Source organism: Taeniopygia guttata, chromosome 1 (assembly GCF_048771995.1).
Source record: "Taeniopygia guttata chromosome 1, bTaeGut7.mat, whole genome shotgun sequence".
Lineage (NCBI taxonomy): Eukaryota > Metazoa > Chordata > Aves > Passeriformes > Estrildidae > Taeniopygia > Taeniopygia guttata.
The window spans coordinates 57,923,175-57,940,124 of NC_133024.1; the positions used below are offsets into that span (position 1 = coordinate 57,923,175).

At 35.7% G+C, this 16,950-nt stretch overlaps 1 protein-coding gene across 3 annotated transcripts in view; it reads right to left on the reverse strand.

Moving 5' to 3' along the window:
* The window catches only part of VWA8 (von Willebrand factor A domain containing 8), a 181,476-nt gene that overhangs the window by 14,608 nt on the left and 149,918 nt on the right, over positions 1–16,950 (reverse strand). For all 3 annotated transcript variants that reach the window (XM_030272011.4, XM_072928692.1, XM_072928700.1), the window contains 4 exons: positions 9,724–9,832; positions 8,826–8,982; positions 6,020–6,128; positions 686–811 (listed from right to left, as the gene is read on the reverse strand). In XM_030272011.4, the coding sequence (XP_030127871.4) occupies positions 686–811; positions 6,020–6,128; positions 8,826–8,982; positions 9,724–9,832 (501 nt within the window). The remainder of the gene's footprint in view (positions 1–685; positions 812–6,019; positions 6,129–8,825; positions 8,983–9,723; positions 9,833–16,950) is intronic.

Consider the following 16,950-nt stretch of genomic DNA (forward strand, 5'->3'; position numbering starts at 1 on the left):
CAACAAACAGCATTAAAATTAATATCAGGGATTTATCACATGTGGGTAGCTGACATGCAAAAATATGCTGTACTCAGCCATTAAAAAAAAAAAAATCTTAGTGTACTTAAAAATTGCAGTCTGTCATTAAGTATTACTGTTAAATATTATGGACTAGCCCCACTAGTTTTGGCCAGGTTCAGTTGGTCTGATTCAAGTGGTTTCTCTGTTGCTGACTCACACAGATCTTACTGTAAAGCCTTCTAAGGAATGGCTGAATTGGGCTATAGGACAGTCAACTTTATAATATCTTAATGGCTTTTACTCACACTTTTTTTTCTATTATTATTTTTATATAATTTTTATAAATGTTTTCTTCTAATTGCCTTCTGATCATTAAAATACAAAATAAAAATGTTAAAAACTGTTGCCCTGGATCAAAACTTAGCACTGCTTAGATTGGTGTCCTCTTTCTGAGGGTGGCCCACAGGAAATATTTATGCAAGACTATAAGAAGCAATACAGCAAATTTTCCATCCAGTGGCTGCCTCTGTGCCAGGGACATCCCAAGCCAGAGATATTTTTCTGAGTTTCTCATCCATATAACCTACTCAAACTCCAAAGAGAGGCACTGTACAGCCACTATGAAATCAGCAAACTGGTTAAGCTCTTCTCCACCTTTCCCTGGCTCTTGTTGGATACTTACTTGTGGCTCAAGTTCTCCACGTCGTTTATATATGGCTTTTTCTCCTGTCAGCCCATCAATGATTTTGGCATCATCTAGCTCTCCAACAGCTTGGTGTCTCAGCCATTGTCTTTCTTTACCTTTGGCCTACAACAGAAAAGATGTGAGTGTGTGTTAGACAATGTATGACATACTGCACATGACATACAGATTAATTTCTTTGTAATGATGTGACAGTTTTGGTGTAAGTCAAAGAAATCCAAACACATGTTCACAGCTGTCCTGGTCTTCTTCTCTGAAAGAAAAATCAACACTGACAAAGAACATGTTCCCTCTGTAACTTGGTCTTTTTTCAGTAGTTTCATCTATGGGAATTTAACTGTGAACTGCAGAAATGTTAACCCTTCTTCTTGCAAATATGCTGAAAATGTGTATGGCAAGCCTGTTCAGATACACATACAACTGAAGGGACACACATAACTGACCATTTGTTAGGTGCTCTCAATCCACACAAAACAAGAAAAAGTCATTGGGTGACTTAAAAAACAAAACAGCATTCACTTAAGGCAATGAAAAATGGTTGCTTTTAAAACAGTATTAACTAATAACATATTTTTAAAAACCTACTTTAAAAATCATGATATTAAAGAGACAGTCCAATAAACACTTCTTTTGTTTTAGGTAAAAGGACATTGGTTATCTACAGCCCGACTTGATGAAAATATATTACAATCCATGAACTCAAACATTCATGGAACTCCTGTACACAGAGCATTCAGTTAAGATTGAAGACTTGAGTGTTACAATATTATAAGCAACATATTAAAGCATGTTTTCCAAGGATAGCTTCATCATAAGGTAGGATAGGTTCATAATACATTAGATCCCCTAAAGACAGTAGAGTCTGTATATATTGGGTTTATGGTTTATTTAATTTGTTTAACTCTTCATGTTAAAATTGCTCATCCTAGTAGTAAGCCCAGAAAGGAAAGACAATTTTGAATTTGTATACATATAATGCTTTTGCGGTCTCAGCAAATTGCTGGTCTCCAGCTGGAGGTAAATCAAATACCCAACTGGACACAAACTGCCTTAAACATTGACTTTCGGTAATGAAAATCAATTCCTCTCTGATGAGCAGGAAGTCTTACATTACAAATCCTCAGTAAACTGCAGGCCTGAGATTTGAAAAGATGACTCTTTATAGTTCTGTATAGGCAGGTAATGACTTCTACAGGATCACAGAATCTTTGATTTTGCTTTGGACTTAATGTATGAGTTTTTGTTTCAGAGTTCTGGACTTCAGACTACGGCCTATAATTACTCAAGATTAATGGACTACTTGCTCATGAAAATAAGTGGGCAGAAAGACTACAGAGCCGCAGAAAAATGTTTTGAATAACAAAATCAAAAGCTTTGCAGATGCTTCCTGATGGGAAGGAAAAACAATGTTTCCCAAAAGACATGGAAACCTCAGCCTTTTAGTAAATCATAGAAGGGAAAGTTGAAAAGATTTCTGAGGTTGTGAATTCAGCCACTTATGTTCTCTGATACATTTTCACGTGCTACCGTCAACTGAGCTTTAAGCCTCTTTGGCAGTGGGGCATCCATGAGTTTTTTTGTACCATCAGCTGGGAATTTCTACTATCATTAAATATGCCTGGGATGAAAGTTAAATTCCTTCTTCCATAGGATCACTGATCCCTTTGTTGCCTTCAGAGTTGCATAACATTCACCTGCGAATTCCCAGTGACCTCAAAAGCCAGAATTTGAGCTGAAATTTTACTGGAGGAACATGGAGTTGACATCCTATCCTAAAACAGGAAAGAATGCCGGCGAAATCTGATCTTGCCTCTTTCCAAAATAATGCTAAAATCAGGCTTGTCTGCCTCTCCTATGCAAAACTACTGAGAATTTTTTTCCTTTTATGAATGCTGAAAAAAATAATCCCCTTAAGCAAGTGTGTTAGACAATGCACATATTTTACATATGACAGAGAAAATTCACATCTTTTTTAATATGCGATTTTCATATGTTAAAAACCAACTTAAGCTTAAAAGCATTCAGAAAAGAAAAGAAAGTTTAAAAGCATTCAGAAAAAAAAGTTGTAACTAATATATATACACCTTGTTTTGATATTTGATTAGAAAGGACATAGAACATATTACAATTTCAATACACTGCAACCATATTGATGGAAAAATACATTTATTGTACTGCTTTTGAAATTAGAAAAATGTGCTAGATACTGTATCTTATCAGTATGGCAGTGGCTGATCACAGCGCACCACTACAGTAATTCTTTTCACCAGAAGATGTCATGGCATATTTACAAAAAAAAAAAAAAAAAAAAAAAAAAAAAAAAAAAAAATTACAGCTGTTATGTCTGTAAATGTCACAGAAAAAGGTTTGTATGTGAAATTATCAGACCTAACTATGTAGCTCAAAGCGGTAGAGGATGTATTAAACACTGCCAGTTGTGGTCTGCATTTGTTTCTGGGAAAATGTTACATAAATGTTCCCTTAGCTGCTGAAATAATGAAAATACTACTGAAAAGGCAAAGGATTTTTCATATTTCCAGCTTGCCAAGCCATGCTTATTACAGGACTGCTACTATTTTATTCTTGCTGCTATGACCAGACCATTCCTACATGATCTAAATCACAGTGCCCAGCAGGCTCAGTAACTCAGGCTCAGGTTTGCCCAGTTTAAATGTAGGGGCCTAAATGATGCTCAGAAGCTACAGGGAGAGTTGTCCCTAGTTCTCTCTGCAATAATCAATAATGAGAGAAGTACTTTCTGGAAAGCAAGTCACCTCACATTAAAGAAGGTCTTTCTGAGTCACTGACTGGCCATAACCTTTTGAATTTGGAGTTTGAATTTGGACAGACAAGCTTCAGGGGAGAGAAGAAAGAGCCCATCAGTGGCAGGATTTCCTGGACTTCTGGCTTTGCTATTTCTACAGAAGATAAACAAAAACTCATTATGTTTTGATAATGTTGTTCAAAGAGCTGACAGAGATCAGCAAGTTATAAAAAGCAAAATGAACAATGAAATTACATTCTCAGACTATGTTTATGTGTCACTTTCAAGGATCTGCCTATTCCAAAAATCTCTTTCTGCTGCTACTAACATTTGGAGAGCCATAGACAACTGGACCCAAACCCCAGCCTCTTGATTCTAGGGAGGTAGAATTTAATTCAATTAATATATTTTAAACAAACCCACAAAATTAACAATAAAAAGGCATATATTTAAGAGAAAATCCAAGTTACGTGAACATGGGCAACATATTTTGATTATGTGAACACAGTTTGAAACAAAGGAAACTCAAACGTTTTTAAAAAGCCAAATGTTCTCTACTGAGAAGGTAATCTAGGATTTTCACAAAGTTAAAAACACATAGACATCTGAGTTGCAAATTTTACTGCAATGAACTTTGCTATTGGTTTCTTATTTGAGATGTGAGGAATGACTGATAACAGAAAGAAAACTATTCTAGTTGAGAACTCAGGGTGTACACAGGACTATACAGAGACTAATGGGAGACAGATGCACAGTTTTGCATGAGGGCTGGATGAATTACTGTGCTGAAGAATTCAAACAACTTTTTTCCTCTCAAAAATATCACATATGAGGGATTATTTGAAATATATTTGTACTTAGATTCCTTATTAACAAAAGGCATTTTGCAACTAAGTATCTCCAATTACAATTTATCAATTTATCTTCATTTTCCTAGTTCATCTTCTAATAAAATCCCTACCAAAATCTATATAAAATTTTATTAAGTTAAAAATTTTGTTTCACTATTGATCTTACTCTATGCCTAGCTTTTTCTAATTTAGTAATTTGGTTTTTTTCATCATAAATTACATTTCCTAACTTTGTGGTTAGCTGTTACAGGTTTTGGCAGGAAGTTAGCAAAGTCTCATAAAATACTGCAGTTTGTAAGACTTTGCCTTGATATTAAAATTACCTTTTTTTAAAAAAGCAAGAGGATATGCCTCTTTATATTAAAATATTTTAATTTTTTATTATGATTAACATGACCCCTGAATGTAACAATTTTGGCTCCAAGGGACAGATGAGGCAGGCTCAGAAAAATACTTCAAACTGAAGATTTACTTCTTGATTTCATACCCAGAGTGTGCTTCCAATAGCATGTGTGCTAAAAACATGGCAAAAAAACCACCTAGATATAAATGTTGTAGACAACACTGAGATTTACATCCAATTTTTTTTAGCAGAGACCTGTCTTTATAAGCCAAAAGTCTGTGTCCTGAACTGAGACACATATTAAGTGCACGAATCATCTCATTATGCCCAACTTAAATGTTCACTACGGGAGAAGTTCTCTGAATTAGTATATTCATAATAAAACTGGCTAATGGCTCTTTGTGTATATATGTGATTATAGTAAAGCTGCTGTAGCTACAAAGGTTTAAAGGGAAAAATAAAGCAAAGAAGTCTTACTCTTCTTGCTTGCAATACCAGGAGACTGGATTTCTTTGTCCAGGAGGACGCTGTTTATCATACAGAGTGATTTCTTTCTGTATTTCAGTTTTATTGCTTAAGATACAGCACAATGACTAATAAACTAAGGTATATAACACTAGTGCTTAGTAGCCCTCAACAGAAATATTTATATTCAAATAAGTCTTATAAGGAGTAAATCACTTTTCCTTTAATTTTCACTGAAGATTAGCAGATGCCTCCTAGAAACAATGCACTTGCAATTTTATTTACCCTGTATATGAATACTAGTATTAAAAAAAACCCAGAACAAACAACCACCATGCCAGTTAGCAGAAGAAAGGCAAACTGGTGGTTTCAGTGAGTTTCCACTTAGGAGATTTGGGCTATACCTATTTCTATTACCAAGAGTTTAAAAAAAAAAAGAGAAAAATCCATGTTTTCAGCTGCATTTGTAGTAAAGCTCCTACCTGGAGTGGGTGCCTCTTTTAACATCTATAGCATTTGCTCTTCACAGCTAAAAAATACTCTGTTGGACTGGAGGTAAAGACAAAGACTGGGCTCTACAGACCTTCACAAATTCTTTTAATAATGCATAGTAATATTTTCTGTCACAAAACTGTGCTCCTGAGTAAGTAATTTCTGTAAGGTGTGGAATGGGAATAATGGAACATGTGGAGATGAGCACTGGGATTCACATGTAGGTTGCCTTTTAAAACAATAGTATGAAACTGTTTTTTGTAACTGGTTATAACCTGAACCTACTTTCAGCCTTCAAAGGTATGACCACCAGATGTTAACAGGATATTAGCAGGATAGTATTTGGGGCCTAATGTAATAACCTCCCTGTGTTCCTTTATCAAAGAATCTCAGACTACCTGCAGATTGTCCAAGATGATGCGGAGTGACTGAACTTGACGTCGGACTGCTCCAGAGAATCTTTCATAAGTTGATGCATCATATTCACTCATCTGAATCTCTTTCAATCTAAAGGAAAGAACAAGGAGCTAAGAACAGTTTAGGAAACATGCGTATTTTCCATTTACTTACGTAAACTAAAAGTTTATTTACTTTGTAATAGGGAAATTTAGACTCCAACAAGCCCACAGAAGATGCAAACCAGAGAAGTGGCAGCTGCTCTTGTGAATTTTTGGTAAGGCAAATGTTCACCAATGTCTACAGGGACTGTATCACATTAAAACTTATTAAAGTTACTAATACATTACTCTCTTCTAATTTGCTTTAAAGTTTGAGAAGTAAATCAGAGGTTCTGAAAATGTGATCAAATTTGAAAGGCTTTGTTGGCTCAGGTACTGGTATCTGTACATAAAAGGATCACGAGTGTGTCTATTCATTACTTCACTGTAAGAGTATTTTAAACATATCCTGATTCATGCTTCAACACAAAGGTTAAGTAAAATACAATAAAATCTGTCCTTGAGACCTACAAATAGTAACTGTTTCAAATACTTATCTTTGTGCTTCATTAAATGAAGCAACCTTGAAACAAAGAAGCTTTAAATGAACATTAACAAAAATGTGCTCCCCCATTGAAAATGAGTCATGCACTATCCTGTCCAGAGGCCTGTGACAGAGAGCACGCCTGCACCATGAAAACAGATACATGCTTTCTTTATAAGCAAAGATGTGTCCATTTCAAGTTCTGTACCACTTTTTGAACAGCATAGCTTAGCAGAACAGGTGAAATTCACCACTGGAATGTAATTACAGAGGTGCAACAGTGAAGATGAACTAGGGGACGGGCAGATATGCCTGGAGTGCTCACTGTTCAGTATTTGCCATGACCCAACATCACTCAGAGAGGCAGCAGTCATGTACCTGCCCACCCCAACCCCAGCATGTGGCTGGGTTCAGTCCCGAGCTGAAACATACTGGCCTATCTGTGCCCAGCCCATTTCTGACAAGCACTTTATAACAGTAGAATCTCACTCACGGTGTATAAAAATATATGTGTTTTTAACTAACTATAAATAGATAGTAATGTATGTATAGGCTAATTTTTATTTCTAATGACAAGTTAGTTGCCTGGATCATAAAGTATGCCTGAGAACTGCTGTTTAGACCAACCCTTTGAAGATAATATTAAAATCAAACATCAGATCTTTGTTGTCTCTATCATGATGTCTTTTTCTATTTAAAGTTTTCATACACATACATAGTCATTATAGCCAACTCTTATTCATTAGAAGTAGGAAAAAGTAACTTTCAGTGCTGTACATTTAATTTCATGAATCCTGTCAACAGAGTTCAGTATCTTCATATCTATAAAAGAAACATTTTGTTTCAAAAAAAACCCAAAACCCTCACATGCTGTTTTACTTTGTTGCATTCTACATAAATTCAAAGTGAAAGGTAATTTTCAGAAAAATACCATGAATAATTCTACATCTATTCCAGAGTAGTTTGTTAATTTTGTTTTGTCAAATAGGGCAATTTAAAATGCTTACCACTAGAAATACTATCTAGCCAGGAAAGCATCAATAACTTTTATAAGAAATTTCTCCTCTCCAGATAATCCTCTATAAACACAGCAGTGAAATTTGCAGTTTCCTTTTTAATTTGTCAGCCTGAGGACTCCAACCTCCCTAATTTTATCTGCTAGTTCCCATAACTGTACAAGTGGAACAGAATAATAATTCAAGTCAAATGTGGTTTTATAATAAGCTACATTTGCAGCTGGTACATGCCAGACCGCTTGGGTTTTACAGGACAGGAATTGTTACCTCTTGTACAGACACCCAAATTTTACAGGGCATAGCTGCACTGTTCCCACAGCATGTAGCAGTAGCCAGGATTTTCTCCTTTTACCTAATTTAGTAAATCTACCACATAGGCAGTAGAAACTCATCAAAGCATGCCAGGTGGACATATGCACAGATAGATGTACAGTATCCAAGACCATACATATCCATTGTTTCTATTATGAAGCAGCTCAGAAGCAATTTTGAAGAGGTGGGATGCTTTTTGAAATACAAAATACCAGAGATTGACTTGAGAGTTCAGCTGATGGAAGAAATCTGAATCTCTGTGCACATTCTGGGACGGGGTTTATCAGTAATCACACATTACATTCATGCTGGGAAGACCTGCTGTTTGTGTTAATTAGCTGCTGAAGCTTAATAGTTCAAATTGCAGAATCACAGACTATTCTGAGGTGGAAGGGATCCACAAGGATCATCAAGCCCAGTTCTTAAGTGAATGGCCCATACAGGGATCAAACCCACAATATTATTAGCACCATGCTCTGAGCATCTGGCTACAGATCTTTCAAACAGAAGCAATTTGCTTGCAGTGGTCCATTTTGAAAGACACTTGTTAAGTGATTAATTCTTAACAACATACAATCTGGATTCATCATAATTCAAATAATTTTTCATATAATCTATTTCTTTTAAAAAAGATAAATATTTATTTCAATCTCCTTCTCCATCTAGCTATGTTTTACCAAATCACACAGTAATTTTAACATTGTGGCTTAATTCAATAAAACATTCCTTACATCTTATTCAGAACAGCTGAAAAACGTGTGCTGGTAATCTCTGTTAAGTGATAATGAACACGGTAATGTAGCTGATAAATGCAGTTAAGGAAGAAAATTATTTTCAGCCATCTTTTTCAAATTCTTCTGGGAAATGGAAAAGCAAAGAAAGACTTTTACATTACCTCTGTTTAAAGGCCTTTTCACCCATCTCTCGAGCAGCTCTCTTAACTTCCTCAGGAACAGCATCCTTTTCAGCCTGAGATACTTGGTAAACCCTGTGGCCAGCGTCCAGTCTATATGGCCCACCTTTGCCACCTAACCCAGCAGTGTCTCTCCCTCCTAAGATGGTTGAGATAAAAAACCATTAGGAATATACATTTTCTAAAAAAAATAAGAACAAATTTTCTTTAAAGCTACCATTGTCCAAAAATGTTGTTAACAATCCCCAGTTGAAATATTTATTGCCAAAAGTTTTCAAAACCTAACGGCTATCATGGTAAACAAGAACTCCCCTGGAATACTTGTGTTTATAGCACCTTGAGACATGGTTCATAATTCTTTCCATGCCGTACAAAGGATACCACAGAACATATAAATCTTGCACATCAAGTCAAAGCTCCTGGTTCCAGACTCTGTCTTCTCCCTAGAATTTGTTGGTTTACACTGCTTCCATATCACTTTATCTTGTGACCAGTATAATGACATATTACAATTAGGAGGTAGTTTGCCGGTTCTATGTACCTCTTGCCTACACTATCTAAATTTTTGCAGCTACAGGGACATCTAAGATAATGGCAAATGGCTCAGCCTAGTTTCTGTGGCTGCAAGCTTCTTGTTCTCTGTACGACCAGTAAAAGGAAACAAAAAAAATATAATTGAAGCAGACATCTGCTACATACAGTTAAAGTAAGACATTGTAAATCCTTCTTTTCTCTTATTTTACTGACTATATAGGGTAAAGTAACTTTAGGCAGAGGACAGCTTGCATATTTTTGACTGGTACAGCATCTCCCTTAGATATCTGTCAATGACGAATTAAAAAAAAAAAAAAAAGGCAAACAACCAAAAACAATGAAAAACCTGTTCCACCAGCCCACATATTTCCACCAACATGTGGCATGTTGTCTGGATCCACTTTTCCATGTTTGGGGGAACTGACATCCAAACCACTTTCCCTCTCAATGGTTATCTGTAAAGGAGAGAGAGAGACATAAATATCTCTTATAGTAAAGTGAACACCCTAACAACCTAATCATAATATTCCAGGTGTGCTGAGCAGCTGTAGGACTGGCATTAGTTCAATAAATGCAACATCCCATCTCAGAAGACAGCAGAGTAAAACAGGGCTCCTGAGTGGCACATTAGACTCACACCTGAACTAAGGCTACTGCCACATCTGAGCCCCTCTGCATTCCGTTCATATCCAGATCAGAAATTCCTTCCTGATAACTGCCCAACGTAACTCAAAATCCCCCTGTAGACAAAATCACCTGCAGTTCAAACACTTCTCAGAGTATTGTATATCCACGGAACTGCACATCCATTTCTACATTTCATATACATCCAACTGCAGTTCCACATTCCCTATTGATGGGTAGATTGATGTTCTTTCATGAACAGTGACTAGAGATGAGACTGGTCAGCAAATGGCCAGTTCATTGACAGGCTCACCAATTCTCAACACTACTGCCTGGACCACAGAAGTTCTCCCATGCTGGGTTTTCCAGACCTGCCCACTGACGGCACTTTCACCGCTGACTCACAGCACAGCTGAACGCCCAACAGCTGCCAGATGGTCAGGGCTGAGTCACTTTAGGCTGGGGCTGGATTTAAGTGGGTGACTGAAGGCAAAAATACTCCTTCCCGTTATGAACTCTGAGTCATGTAGTAAATCAATGAATCATGTGTGAACTGCCCCTTACTAATCTTCTATAATTTAGCACCACTTTATATTTTTTTTTGACAAAACCCAGTGACTGAGATAGAAAATTAATGTATGCAACCGCTTAAAATTAACTTTCTTCTTATCTACCATAATACATTTAATTCTCCAATGAATTTAGATGTCCCAATAACTATGATTTATTGCCTTTTCAGAAGTTCACTGGCATTATCAGGGTTTTCACTGTAGAGCAGTGAATTCACTGTTGTGCAGACTCAACTTCATGCTGACTTGAATTCCACACATGTTTTTGAACTGAAAACATGTGCTCTAACAACATCGTCCTGGCAGCTATTCAAAATATCATTTTCTTTCCCTTTACAGAATTTATATGAATTCAAAGAGGTATAATACATCCTCTGTGAACCATGTCATTAGTGTAAAATCTAGATCTAATCTGCTAAATTACATCCATTTAACATTTGTATAGGGAAAAACATGTAACCACAACAGCATGCTAGGGTTATATACCTTAGGGTTATATACTTTTTTTTGGTGTAAGAGATTTCCGCTAAAATAAACAGTTATTTTTTTGCATAACTGATAGATTTAAGAACTATCAAAAAAAACTGGTTAGTAAAAATTGCTGAATTTAGTTTAAAACAAAATTATAAACCCAAGATGATTGTTTCAGCCTTGTGAAACAAAATAAAATATTATTCTATAATAAGAACCATGAAATTAGGCAAAAATTTTACATGTTCATGCTTATGTACTATTTATAGAAAAATATTCCTTCTTTAAAATAAAGCTCTATGAAATAAACATAACTATAACCAGTGATGCAAATGTCATATTCTATTTTTATCAAGTTTTTTCGTTGAAAAATTCTACTAAACATTTTGAAATACAAGTGTTGTTTAAATCTTCAGTGAAAAAGTCTGACAAGTCACTAAGGGAATTAAGAGCTCAAAGAAAAACCAGAAAAGTATATCCAGAAGATTCTCTTCAGAGGATTCTATGGTGTGCTAATATAATGCAATTTCTAAGTACATGGTAAATTTGAAAAAGAATTACCTCATTTTCCCCTTCCCATTTCCATACCTATGGAAGGTAATTTTACAGCCAACAAATTGTCTCTACTCTGAAAGCACCTCTATAAACTAGAAGTTAGACCACTAAATACCTATATTAGAATTGAAGATATATTTTACAAATAAATAAACAGTAAATCAATGAGCCCTGACATGAAATTAGAGGGAGGATCAGGAGAAAAACTGAATAGAAAAATTTTGGATAATGATACATTCTTCAGCATGACAAATATAAAGAGATGGAAGAGCCATAGGTACATCACCCCTCTGAGAACTGGAGGAATTCTTGACATTAGAAACTATTGGAAAGATAGATTTAACAGGCAGAATCCAAAACTGGATGGATTAGAAACCTGAGAAACTGAAGAACACTCAGCAGGAAATATCTAGTTTGTCTAGAGTGAGAAGGAGGACAAGAAATACAAGTACTAAAAGCAGAGAAAGGACTCAAGCAAACCTAAAATTCAAGCTTGTCTGACTGTAATTTCTACAATGGGTTTTCTATTACTCTTATGATGGGTATTTTTCAAATATATAAATGATTTCCTTGCTTAAAAGTTGACCTGTCCCTTCCTGAATATTTTCAATTTGAATCTAATTGTAAGACTTCTAGAAACATTTTTCCTTTCAAAAAGTTTTGATTAATCACCCCTTCTTGAGAGAAATATGTGCTCTTCCTAGCTATACATGCATTGAAAGGCACTATTCATTACTGCATCATTGTGCAGATTCCATACTGCCTGGTGTGCATATTATGGCTTTGTAAAACAACACACAAATTCAGTCTTGCAGCCTTGAGCTCCAGCAATGAGGCACAGGTCAGAGAAGAATAGCTGGAAAAACTGAATTTTTCCCTCTTAAAGTTGCTTTTTGATTTCTAAAAGAACCACTATTTCCAAAACACTCAAGGCACACATACTTGAATTGTAAATTATCTAAACTTGTTTACACATATTGACGAGTGTGAATGATCCCACTTTTCCACTCCCTGTTTGGGAAGGTTTTTTTTCAAAGTCTTCATCACACAAGTAGCACAACTACCATCCTCTCATGGAATATACAATTCATATTTTATTCTCTGTAGAGTCCTAATTGTCAGTAATCATCAATGATCTTAGTCTCTGGTTTCAAATAATTTTGTTCTCTCATTTTCTTTCTATATTCTCAGGCACTTATAGCAATAGGTAATGGGTACTTTCATAAGTACTTTGTGATGCAGGCTCTGTAGGTCTTCCAAATTCAATGAAACAAACAAAAATTTTGTATGAGAAGAATATGAACAGTTCAGGTCAGAAGGATGCCAAAGGAATGTGCTTTTCTTAAGATGCAATGGCATGAAAGGAGTGCTTAAGAAAAAGGGAAATAAAGAAATAACAACAAATAGCACAGCTTGTATTCTTTGACTGAATTTTCTGGTCATGCCTCTTATACACCCATTAACTCCTGACAGTACAGGAATAGAACTAAACACTGATTTTACTTTCAGTGAGAGATACATGGTGCCTGAACAACCTGCTCTAGATCAGTATCTTCTGAAAAATATGAATGTATGACAAAATGCTTTTGCATGGTTACACTTTTTTTTTTTTTCCCCTGACAACACTGGGATTCTAAGAGCAAACTGCATAGGGAAAACTGATACAAACATATTCCATTTGGAAACTAAGTGATCTTATCATTCTTCATGAAGAAGATAAAGAGGCTGAAAGAAGTCTGTTACATGATTTACTGCACTCAGCATCATAGTAAAACCAGATGTTTCACATCTGTACCATATTTATGCCAAACACCCATTAAACACATACCAATCTGTAATAGTGGCCACTGCAAAGATGAGTCAAAAGCTGGTAGTTTTGTCTAGACCTCAGCTGGTCAGACAAACTATAGCACATTGTATACAAAACAAATTTTAACTATTTTGGAAGTGGATCTAGAACCACATTCACGCCAGTTAAGTGAATTTGGGATTTAATTTTATTGAATTTTGATATGAAATCATCCAATTTAATAACATTAACCCCTGGAGAGTAAGGAAGCACTGGCATACTTTTGACACTTTTACAATCCGTCAGTAAGAGACAGAGGCTGTATTGAGGATCAAACAGCTGACCCAGATACACTAAGCATTGCCACAACTACAAAACACTGTCACAGCTATGGGAAGAAAAGAGCTTGCATAAACTCATTAGAAAATAACCCACAATAAAAGCGTGGGAATTATGAAGACAGATGCTGTACTCTATTATCAAAATTATTGATGCCCCATACACACCCGTATTTCATTCTAATATATGAGTTATTTTCACAATACAGTACTCTCCTTTTGATTTCAGAATTAATTTGCTTCTAATGCATTGCAAAAAAAATCTCCCTGTCTCTCTGAGTAAAACTGACCAAAAGCATTATCAAATTTAGCTTCAGCTGATTCTGTGCAGGTGACCTTAATGACATTTTAGCATCTTAATCTAATTTTAGCATCTAGTAATCTTAATCCCACATTGCAGCAAAACTGAGAAGGAAAAAAAAATCTTTAAAAAGAAGATTAATCATTTAAAGAGAGTCCCAAGCAGCACAACTGTGCACTTCTGTATCTTAGCAAGTACTATTCAAAGTACATCTGCATTAAATGTATATTAATAGCTGTATTATTAACATGTTTATAATAATACCCAGTGTAATGAGTAAAAGACATTTAGCAAAGTCAACTGAAATGAACATTTCAGTAGATCTATTATTCAGCCATTCATGTTTCATATTATTAACAATATTCCTCCAAGTATTTTAAGTCATACATCAGCTCCTCATTCTTCAAGTCTGTTACAATTAACTTAAGACTAAAATTCCTCAAGTTGTGTTTATTGTGGAGACAGCAAAAGAGAGGGAGTTTAATCTCCTGTCTTGTCCCCCTTGAAATTTTATTTATTCCTGGCAGGTTTATGCAAGAGATTGAGCCAACAGCTTTCACTGTTCAAGCCTCCATTACAGTTGTCTAAAAAGCTAGCTCTCTAAAAACAATGGGCAGAACATGTACTCAGGCTTAACAGCTGGGAGATAGAGAACTCATGGTTACAGGTGAGGAAATATATTTTAGAATTTGCAAGCAGAAGTCACACAAGCCTGAAAATATTTCTAGCTTTGAATAGAAAAGTAATCAACAAGTGACAGCTTCCAGTAAAATCTGAAGTGCTTTTTCCTTAATGCTGACTGTGATGCAACTGGGATGCAGATAATTTTTTTGGTTGTAGATATTCCTGCCATCCTGCCCTGTAACTGACATTGCAACACTGCAAACTGGCTAGAGAGTTGATGGTCTTTTAATACAGCAGTTTACTCTGTATCCTGACAGGGTTAACTTTATTAAAATTCCTGAAGGGTGCAGGATGTGTTAGTGCCTCCCATTCAGGACTGCTTGCCAGAAAGCTCCTTTGTGGGGCTCACAGCAACAAAAGCAAGTTTCTGCCTCAGGAATGGCAAAGAAATACTGGTTTCCGATGGGGGCGAGCTGCCTCATGTACAGGGGAACAGACCTTTCACCTCTTAGTTTTAATTATCTCTGGCCCTGACAGGCTGAACTCATATCTAACCCTCTCACATAAAACACAATGCTTATTTTAATACTCCAGGCACAAAAAGGTGGAAAAAAACAGAAAAAAGCCCACTTTGATTCCAGGATAACATCCTGCAGGTGTAAAGGCATGAAATTTTCACTTTCAAAAATAGTCTATATTTCCATTCTACCAACCTCCCCAAACCAAGTATTTCTTATCCTTTTGGGAATGTTTAAGCAGAGCTAGGCATTCCTTACAGGCTTTTACAACTTCATAATAGAAATAAATGGAATTCCTCCTTGTTGCATGCAGTGACAAGGAATCAACCTCTCTACTAAGCCCTTTTAAGCATTCAGTGGATCATTCCACACATTTACTAAAGATGCAACCAGCATGATTTCATGTGTCACAACTGAATAAATGTGTACAATTTATACAAGCAAACAGGGACACAGCTGCAGTATTTACAGATGTAAAGAATATTTATGGAGGAAAATCTTTAAAAAGAAAATTCTAGGGTGCCCAAATATTGCTTTCAAAAGTACTTATTCTACTATTAGTAATAATACTGCATTACTGCTTGTTTCTTACTGTTGATCAGAAGAAAACAGGGAAGGAAAAGAATGTGTGCACTAAGATTCGAGGCAGAATACAATTAGTACGATTCAGGTGCTTTCTTTAATGTAAATTAAGAAGGTGTGCATTAGCTTAATTTGTTGCATGATTAGACAGTCTTGGAGTGTAGGCAGATGTAGGCTGGCAAGATCCCATTCTTCATTTATTTTTCTTAACATAAAGGAAAGAACTCTTCCAAGATCCAATTAGAAGACATCTGCTCTTATCATAACATGTCTGAGATGCGGAAGGAAAGAGTTAATCTTATATTTTCCCTTTTCATTACCATAAAACATATTAAACAGGGCAGTTTATAGTCAATGAAGGAAATGGGTTACTTTCCATGAAAGGCACTAAATTATTGCTGAAAAATATTAGTTATATGAATATAAACACACTAGAAAGACTGTAAAGTATCTTAACTCACTGTCCTCATTAGTGGTGTAGACTGATTGAGCATGTATCAGTAGAATATTGCAGGAAAAGAAGGGAAATGTTGTAGATTTTTACCTTATGGGTGATCTGGGAGATGGTAATTTCATTATCAAAATCAGTACAAAATCTGCTTTGACTCTCATACATTATTATGAAAAAAGATAGAATTTAACTGTAACAAAACACAACTGTACTCCATGTGAAAAATGCATTAAGCAATCCATCCCACAGTGGCACAAAGGATTAGGAAATGTATTCCGTGGAATGCAGAATGCACTTCTGCAGATGTGCAAAAGACTGATTCTTCCCTGAAACAAAATAATCATTTTTCTTTTATTCCTGAGCTGCTCTAACCTTAAACCCTCAATACTATACTAGGCTGCATCCTAGTTTTACAAGAACAAGAACATACCTTCCTCTAACACAATCTTTATCAGCAGCACGAATATACACATTACATTCTCAAAGAACAAAGAAGTTCTGCATCAGGCAGATCACAGCCTAACCTGCCTGTTCCATTGTGGTTTTACACTCTACTGTAAAACTGATTCTACTAAAGAGAGAAAGAAAACTTTTTATAATCTGCTTACACAAACTGGTGAGAGAACAGCATAAATAGGCAAAACCCCCTCTAATGGCTTCTGTTTTGTTCACTCGTACTGTATCACGTACTGCTTTTTTCTATGTACGAAAAATTAATAGCATAATTTCTTGTTCACACCAGCACAAAATT